Source organism: Agelaius phoeniceus, chromosome 22 (genome assembly GCF_051311805.1).
Source record: "Agelaius phoeniceus isolate bAgePho1 chromosome 22, bAgePho1.hap1, whole genome shotgun sequence".
Lineage (NCBI taxonomy): Eukaryota > Metazoa > Chordata > Aves > Passeriformes > Icteridae > Agelaius > Agelaius phoeniceus.
Genome location: NC_135286.1, coordinates 1644918 through 1654018, shown reverse-complemented (window position 1 = coordinate 1654018; position 9101 = coordinate 1644918). Strand labels below are relative to the sequence as shown.

Sequence of the window (9101 nt, the reverse complement as noted above, 5' to 3'; positions counted from 1 at the left end):
GCTGCTGCTGCTGCTGCTTCCCTGCCCAGCGTTGCCACAGCGACAGCAGGGGAATCCCATCCTCTGCTCCCGCACCTCCCAGGGCCTCGCTTGGTATCACCCACTGCAGCTCTTCCCAAAGAGACAGCGGGAAGGACAGGGCGACAGCAGGGGACAGCAGCAGGGAGCGGCCAGTGGCTCAACAAACCTGGGAGGGAAGGCAGAGAGAGCAGGGGGAGCCAGGGGAAGCAGGCTCAGAGCAAACAGGCTCTCACCTTACCCGCAGCAGTTCCACCCCCATCCCCTGAGCTCTGCCCACCTTCCCGCTCCCTCCATCAGTTCTTTGTTCCTCAGCCCCACGTGTTCCTCAGCTCCTGCAGGGCTGTGCACATCAGCACCGTGATGGCACCAAGTCCCCACAGACATCTCTGCAGCGGCTTCTCCTCGCCCCCACATCAAGGTCAAAGATCAGGTTATTGATCAGAAACTTAAGCCCAGCTCCACACAGACCATCAGGAGTCGGTGGGTTCATTACCACTAACCACAAAGCCACAGTGAAAGGTTTTCCTGCAATCCCCGTCGCCAATGGCTTCATTGGGAAGGGAGAAGGGCAGATACATTTTTAGGACTGCAGCACATTTTTAATGGAAAGAGATGGCCCAGGGCTTTCATCCCTCCCCCCATTCAAGATGCTGTTTCTTTTCAGCAGAAATATTGCTGCATTAGAGAACAGGTCACTTCCTCTATCAGTGAGAATTCAGTGTCCTATTTGATGCTGGTCCTTGTGCTATAAATAGGAATTTTCCCCTTTTATAGTTGCTGAATAATTGTGTGTATGAAATATGAACACAGTTTTCAAAAGAGTGCCTGATAAGCAGCTTGCTGGAACGAAATGGTTGAGCAGAAGGAATTTACAGCACCTGCAGAGCATCGTGTGCTGTGGAAAACATTCAAGGTCAGCCTGAGAGAGACAGGTCACAGCACAGATCCAGCTCCACAGGAGCCAGGCTTGAGCTCACAGACTCCCCACTGCAGCCTCCCCAACAATCCATTTCATGCTCCACACTCAGGTAAGGATCAAACACAGGCAGCCCAGCTCAGAGGAGCCAGGACTCCTCCATCCCACAGACCAGAAAGCCAGGAGGAGCAGGCAGAACAGGTTTTTAAACCAGCAGGCAAGGAGCAGAGGACACAATCCCAGACAAGGAGGAAGAGCACGGTTTAACATCCACCATCAAAAAGAACAAGGGAAGAACACCACAAAGGCCAGAGGCACACAGGAATGGTAATGGGAGGTACAGAGAGGTAATGAAAACACCTGAGCACAGAGACACAATGGTGGAGGAGCAGGAGAGCCCAATTATGCTGGAAAACCAATAATTTCTGCAGGAAATGGGTACAAGCAGTCCAGCCCTTTCTGGTGCCTGAACACATGCAGGGCTGCAAGAATCGTGGATAAACAACAAACCTCCATCAGTCCATCAGGAACAGCCTCCTCTGGGATACCACAGAGGGGCAGAGTCCCTGTGGAGGCAGGAGAAAGGGAGGCCAGGAAATGCTCTCATTCCCTGCATTAGGACAGAATTTTCCCTGTGAATTTAGAGAGGAAAGGATGCAGCAAAGTATGAAAGGCAGAAACAGAAGACACAATAATGTGGCTTCCAGTTGCTGCAGGAGGAGAGAAGGAAATAACATCAGCTCCTCCACACACTGGAGATTCAAAGGGAGGAGGAAAAAAAGGGATTACATCAGTTAAAATGCTGCAAGGAGCTCTGGACAGAGAGGATACTCAGGGGCTCGGTGCTTTCAGCCTCACACAGGAAGAAACAGGAGAGAGGACCAGCAAAAAACCACCATTGCTATGGTGATCTAAAGCATTGGACACACTCAGCAAGGAGAAGAGATAAAAGGAATTACAAGCCACATTTCCAGCTGCACAGAACATCCCTGAGATAGAATCAGGCCCCAGGATCCACCCAGCTCAATTGTTAGTTGATGCTGTCATCTGCCTCCTCATCCTCCACGCTGTCTGCAGGTCAAAGAGGACACAGCACCAGATACAAATGTAAAGGGGTTATTTTATTATTGATTCAGAGGTTAGACAAGGCACCATTTGATCTAAAAAGAAATGCAAAAAAAACCCCCAAATTAAGTGTTATTTTTGCAGGCAATTAAGAAAAGTCTCTTTTGCATTTCTTCAGCATTGTGTGAATTCCAGCTTGGTCATGATCACAGAAAAGCCACCCCATTCCCAAGTAAGGCAGGTTTGGACTAGAGGCACAGCCCCTCTGTTCAGCAGCAGAGAATCCTTGAGAAGTCTTTATGCCAGGGTTTAGGAATGCAGCAGAACAAGAAAAACAGAACTTCCAGGAAAAGACCACGGCATCTTTTTTTCCTTTCCATTTCACACATGATGATGATGATGAATCATTTGTTCCTTTTGGTCCTCGCTGATAGGAAGCAACTTTAGAAAAAAATCACAGCAAACCTTTCAGTGGCCTCAGAGTACCAAGAGCCCTGAAAGTCCTGGAGAAGCCTGGAGTAACATCTAGCCCTGCCCTCCAACAGGTCAAGGACCTGCAGCTGATCACTGAGAGACATTTCCCTCTCCACAATTGTTTTGCCTCCACAAACATGATTTCTAAGGAGAAGGCCACCTCCTCTTCACAATGATTCTGCCAAGTAAGAAATCCAACCAAAACCCAACCAAATCAGCCCCCCAACCCCTTGTCTAGCACCTCCTTGCCCCCCTCCCATCAATCATACCCCCCTCCCAGCTGCCCTCCCTGCACCCAGGGAAGGGCTGCAATGGGTGATGTAGCAGAGTGTGCAGCGTTTGGTGGTGTCTCATCTGCTCGATGGAGTCACTCAGCTGGAATAAATGGGAACAGAGAGAAAAAAAATATTTAGGGAAAAACAAACAAACAAAATTAAGCATGGTTTATGGTAAAAAAAAAAACAAAACCCAAAGAAAGGCTGGTGAGCTGGATGTGAAGAGAGCACAAGGGAGGAAAGGAATGAAGAGTGGGGGAACATCTTGCTCTTGCTGTAGAGTAAAACCTTGACCAAATCCAGGCATGCCAACTGGCTGGGAACCCTTCCCAGAGTGTAGGGAGCTGCAGCTCTCCCTTTGGCTCTCACATAAGAGCTGCTTCCACACGACTTCTTTCATCACCAAGATGCCAGGGCAGCTGTAACCCACACACTTTCCCACTCCCTGGGGCACAGCAGTCCTATCCTAAATGCTATCCCAACCTCCCAGCACACCAATTCCAGCTTATCCTTCCACAGGAAACCCAGAGACAGAGCAAGGGCTGTCTGGGAATCCCAGGGGACAATAGGCTGGCAAACCCAGCCCTGTTTACTGTCAGAGCCTTTCTCCTCAGTCATGTGCTTTCTAGAGCAACAAGTCAACTGCTTTTGGTTCCCAGTTTGCTGGAAGGGAAGAGGTTCTGTCCCTGGAAAGGATGTGTGAGGACAGAGAGGGGATTGTCACGCAAAAGAGAAGTTATAAAGGAAAAGAGCAAGGGATTCCTGAGGATTAAACATCTGCTCTGGCCACAGAGCTCACAGCAGCTCAGTGCACAGGATGGAGTGGGCCATCCCCAGAGAGAGAGAGAGAGAGGAGGATTCTCAATAACAATCAGTAAACACACACGGAATGCCAAAGGACAAAGTTTCCTCTGGGCCAATCCATATTTACAGCAGGGTCCTCTAGGAAGGGCTGGAATCCCTCATGGCCAAAGGTCAGTGCCAGCCCTGCAGTGTCACCACACAGCAGCACAATGCCCTGGAAAGGCTCTGAGCACACGCAGTGTCCTCAAACACAGCCTGATGGAGCTGCTGGATTTGCTCAAGAAACAGGAACATTTCCATGAGCTCACAACGAAGGTCGTTAGCTCAAGGGCACATGGAGCCAGTGCTTAATAACTCTGTCTCTTGAGCCTTGAGAAATCATTTGTTTTGCAATAAGGCTTTATTTTATTTAGACTTTGGGATCAGGGGAAGCTCAATGCATCTTCCTCTCCTTGGTCAAAACCAAGGCAAGAGTGAAGAGTTAAAACCAAAGTTCTTTTCTTATCCTCAGGACATCCCAACCTACCACACAGTAACTGTCAGACTCTGACCACAGATTTCACATTAAAAAGAAGCATCTCACTAATCTGCTATAAATTCCACAAATAAATAAAGGTTGAAACCCCCCCACCCTCTTTCTGCCCCCCAAGTGCCATCAGAACGGGAACCTGCTACCCCACAGGGAATAAAACACATACAAGGAGAACACATCATCATCCAGCCCCGAGCAGCAGCCAGGCTGTCCCTCAGGCTGCTCCCACAGCAACACACAGAGAGCAACTCCAGGTTTCAATCCTGCAGCTTCACATGTCCTGGGAAATCCTTCCCCCACATCCCCGACCTTCTGCAAGGCCCCTGTGGGGTAGCTGGGAGGAGCTGGAAGTACAGCTCCTTTCAGAGAGGAGCATTTCTAGGATGAAACAAAGGCTGTTTCACCCAAAGGAGTGCAGAGCCCATTTCGGGCAGCTGGAGCCTGGGCTCGCTGCGGCCTCTAGAGGCCAAAAATCCCAACATCTACACACAGACTGACGTTCACATATAGCCACATAGAAACCGTTAACAGCTCGTTTAATTAAATTAGAGAATTAGCACAGCCCTGCCTTGGGCTGCATCACCTCATCCCTTCCCCTTCTACTCTGCTCAGCTCTTCACCCTCCTTGGCCCCAGAGAGACAGAGACAGAGAAAGAGAGAGGAAAAAAAAAAATAAAAGGAGAAGCCCATCCTGGGATGGAGCTTTAAATGAACATAACCAGGTCTTTACATGTTGCTTTGGTGAAGGCTGCCAGGATGCTGGCAAACACCACGTCGGGGGACTGGGAGGCATCCACGGCCGTATGGATCCCTCTCTTGCTGTAGTAGGACACCAGGGGGGAGGTCTGGGTGTGATAGGCCTTCAGCCGGGTTTTCAGGGCCGTTTCGTTATCGTCCGAGCGGCGGATCAGGGGCTCTCCAGTGACCTGGGAGAAGCAAGGCGACATTCTCCAGCCAGCTGCAGCCTGGCACGCTCCCCCCCTTCTCTCCCTGCTCCCCTCCTCATCCAGGGTGGTGCTGCAGAGGAGATGGAGCCAACCCAGGGCAGCCAGAACAAGTCCCAGAGCAGTCACTGAAGAGAGAAGGGCTCAGCACCGTGGTCTTTTTCCCCACACACCATTCTGTCTCTAAAAGGAGCCTCGAGAGCAGGCACCAGCTACAGCTGCTCCCCAGGATGAAACCAGTCACAATTTGAGCTCTGCAGACTGGCCATGCCCTTCATCCAATCCATCCATCCATCCCTCCAGGCCTCGCTCCCCGCAGTGCCGTCGGCTCAGGCTGCCCAAGCAGCTCCCCACGCTCCCCAGAAAGCCAGGACAGGAAGGTACAAGAGAAGGAAAGAAATGAGTTTTTCCAGGGAGAGACTGCAAAGCATCAGCTAAACCCAAAGGAAGGTAAGCTGCAGCCTTGGGAGCTCACATACATCGTCCTTCATGTGCTCTTTCGGGGGTCTGAACTCCTCGTGATACGAGCGGCCACTCGCTGGGTGAATGAGCCTGAGACAGAAAAGAAGTGTCAGCAAAGCAGCTGGTCAGGACAAGATCTCCTGAACCTGCCACTCATCAGCACAGAAACATCTGCCACTGCAGCACCATTAGCCTTTCACTTGTAAGAAAATTCTCTCCAGTTATTTCTGTACCAAGGGCCTCTTCAGTTTGGAAAAGCAGCTGCGCTGGGAGATGGAGAAGGGGAGTTTTACATCCTGCTCTGCTGGGAAAGGGGTCTGCAAGAGAACACACTCCTGACCCTGGAGGAAGTTACTGGTGCCCAAATGTATTCAGGGTCCTGTGTAATTGCTCCAGGGGAGCAATTACAGCTTTGGAGAAGGAGGAACTTAGAGTGAGCTGAGATTTTCTAGATTTTCTATAGAAATCCCTGATTTACAGGGCAAGGAAGGTGCTCTGCTCAAAGCTGGCCCAGGCATAGGGCAGAAATAGAGACCAGCAGCACAGCCAGCCTTAAGCACCACGAGGACAACCTGGGATCTGAAATGAGGATGCTCTTCCATGGACTAGGAAATCCCAAGCCCAGAGCACTGGGACAGGAGGATTTACCGTCCCGTGATCCTCCGGATCAGCAACGAGTCAGGGATGCTGAACTCAATGACGGAGTCGAGCTTCTCTCTCCTCTTCTCCAGGAGCTCATCCAGCTGCAAGAGCAAACACCCACCTCAGAGGGGCTGAGGGAGCAGGGACCCTGGGTTACAGGGAAGGGGGTGCTGCAGCAGCCCCCAAGCAGGGGCTCCCATACCATCTCTGCCTGTTTCACTGTGCGTGGGAAGCCGTCCAGGAGGAACCCGTTCTTGCAGGGAGGGGAGTCCAGGTTGTTCTCAATCAGCTCCACCACCATCTCATCACTCACCTGCAGAGATGAGACAGGTATGTTGTCAGGAAGGGCACCCTGAATTTACACACAGCTGTGGACAGGGTGGGATTTTTGGAGTCATCCTGTGCAGGGCCAAGGGCTGGGCTCAATAATTATTGTGTGTCCCTTCCAATTCTTGTGTGTCAGGATATTCTGTGATTCCATAATTCATGTCAACGCTCAGGCTGCCTGTTCAGGCCTGCCCACATCAGGGCAGCACTCCCTGCAACACCAGGACAAGGGCAATGCCACATTTCACTCCAGGGACACTCCGGCCTACGCAGGGACTTGGACCAGCACTGTAACTTCACTGTTACAAAGGTTGCTGTATTGCAAGGAATGCTGTCAGCTCAAACTCCTTAGATTATTATTTTTTTTAACCAATTCACAATACAAAGTATCAACATAACCTTGATTTCCTGTTACTTTGTACCTTCACCTACACAACCACCTCGGGAGGCAGGCCCGGGCAGGAAGGGCAGAGCAGGCGAGTTGCTCATTGACTCCCATAAACCTCATACAAAGGTAAAAGCCCAAGAGTTGCTGACAAGCTCTGGCTTCACTGGATAGTTTTTTCCCCCATCTAACAATCTCAGCATACCACTGGGATTAGTGCCTTTTCCACATTGCAGCACTCACAGATGCTGCAGCCCCAACAATAGCTGTTTATTTGGGAGCAGCTCTGTTTTCTCCAGCACACACAACTGGGACCCAGCAGGACTGGGGACCAGGCTGTCACAACACACAAACAACAACCCTGCAGGCAGGGGAAGTAAGCAACAAGTCACTTCTGTGCCTTCCTGATTACACCCTTTGGAGAAAAAAAAGATCCTGAGCATAAAGGCCATCCTGAAATGCTGGTGTGCTCCCAGCTGAGTTATCACAGGGCTGTGGGATGTGCCTGTGGAGAAGCCTGGAGCTGCCTGCCACACACAAACACACGTGGCAGATACCACCAGCCTGGCCAGATAACGTCCCTATCTTTCATAACCAGCTGGGTATTGCAGGCTCGGTGTTGCAATGAGCTCTGAGCAGAAGTCAGATAAGGCTGCTCTCCCCATCTGGGGCCTGCAGATTCTCCCTGGGGTGTTAGGAGGCCGTGGCAGCCACAGGGATGCTTGAGATCTGCCCCACATTGGGGCAAGTCACTGCAATTTGTGGTCCCTTGAGTTTCCCTGAGATATTTCAGTTGTAAGGGTGAGATAATGAGACCCTCAGAAAAAGAATGTCAGAGATTCTAACTTGTGTCCCTTGAGAATCCAAAGTGTCTCTGTCACACAGCAGCTGCTGTAACTACCACAGCAACACCTTCAGGTCCATTTTCACCTCACAGTTACAGGTGAATCGAGCTTATGCAAGAGCTGGGATGCAGATGAACCCTTTGAAGTGATACCTGGAGCTCAGGTATCAAGTGAAGGGACACAGGAGCCTCAAAGCCCGGCTGTAACATCCTGCAGCTCCAAGGATACACTGTGACCTCAGTGTTCAGGAGCCAGAAAATTACCAGCCAGACTGCACCCCCTAAAAAATAAAAACAACCCAGGGCCACAAGCTGCTAGTAAGCAAGCAGTAATTTTGAAGAGGAAGGATGTTTGTATAGGATGCTTCTCCTGCAGGGTGATAGAAGGAAAGCCCCCATCCCTACCTTCACCCTGCAATCTGCCTTCACCCTGCAATCTGCATTCCTACGCTAATTAAAGAATCCTAATTAGGAGATGGATTTTGTCTGCTCTCATTCCAGATGCCGCCAGCCCGTCTCCCCTCCCAGCACATTCCCCAGGACCCACCAGCTTCCCCGAATCCATCGTCTCCTTGAGCCGCTTGCCCAGCTCGGAGCCCGAGGCCACCATGGCCCGCAGCATGTCGCCGGTAGCCAGGTGACACACGCAGTAGGTCTCGGCCAGCTTCGGGGCCTGCGGGAGAGGACAGAGGTGAGAGCGGCCCTCGGAGGCTGAGGATCCCCGGCCCGGCGGGGCCTCGTCCCCCCGTGGCGGCAGCGGGACAGTCGTTGACCGGCCAGCACGTGGCAGGGCCCGGCACGGAGCCCCGGAGCTCAGCGACACCCGGGCCGAGTCCGGGACAAAGGGATCGGGGACAAAGAGCCGCGGCGAGCGGGGCCCTGGAGGCGGGATAGAACCGAGCCCCCGCGTACGGGAGAGCCGGGCCCACACGGACACACCGCGCACCGCGATCCCTCAGCGGGCAGCCCAAGGCCGGACACCCGCGTCCCTCCACGCGGGGGTCACACGCTGAGCGCCGGCAGTGGGGAAGGTCCCGCCGGCCGGTGCCGCCCGCATCCCCCTCACCTGCGTGCCCTTGCCGGCGCCGGGCGGGCCCAGCAGCACGGCGCGGATGCCGTGGCGGATCCCCGCGGCCGGGGCCTGCCCGCGGCCCGGGCCCGCCTGAGCGCTCGGAGCCATGGCCGCCGCCGCCAACTGCGCGCCCGGCCCGCGCCTCGTGGGCGGGGACAGCGCCGCTGGGCGGGGCTATGAAAATTAGATATAATATGCAAATATAGCGCGCTTTACATGGAGTGGGCGAGGTTATGAATGAAGTAGGCGGGGTATAGGAGGTGGGCGGGGCTTTGCGCGCCACGTGGATCGCTCGGTGTCTCCGCGTTTGCCCCGGGCTGTCCCCAAGCCCCGGGAGC

General features: G+C 52.9%; 1 protein-coding gene across 2 annotated transcripts; it reads right to left on the bottom strand.

Annotated features, from left to right (window-relative positions):
- Nucleotides 1-2037: 2037 nt before the first annotated feature.
- Nucleotides 2038-8916, bottom strand: AK2 (adenylate kinase 2). Of its 2 annotated transcripts, XM_054648522.2 has the most exons (7): nt 8758-8916; nt 8239-8364; nt 6338-6448; nt 6142-6236; nt 5511-5583; nt 4818-5013; nt 2038-2851 (listed from the first exon to the last, which is right to left on the bottom strand). In XM_054648522.2, exons 1-7 carry the CDS (start codon nt 8869-8871, stop codon nt 2844-2846), a joined length of 723 nt encoding a protein of 240 aa, XP_054504497.1. In that variant the 5' UTR covers nt 8872-8916; the 3' UTR covers nt 2038-2843. The 2 variants fall into 2 exon arrangements, with proteins under 2 accessions (XP_054504497.1, XP_054504496.1); XM_054648521.2 differs by lacking the exon at nt 2038-2851 and having other exon boundaries at nt 4607-5013.
- Between the last annotated feature and the right edge of the window lie 185 nt (nt 8917-9101).

Excerpts from the sequence above, each read along its gene's own strand:
- AK2 (XM_054648521.2), bottom strand. The coding sequence starts at position 8,871 with ATGGCTCCGAGCGCTCAGGCGGGCCCGGGCCGCGGGCAGGCCCCGGCC. Across the intron at positions 6,449-8,238 it reads CGATGGATTCGGGGAAGCTG|GTGAGTGATGAGATGGTGGT; the intron begins GTGGGTCCTGGG and ends TCATCTCTGCAG. Across the intron at positions 5,584-6,141 it reads ATCCGGAGGATCACGGGACG|GCTCATTCACCCAGCGAGTG; the intron begins GTAAATCCTCCT and ends TTTCTGTCTCAG.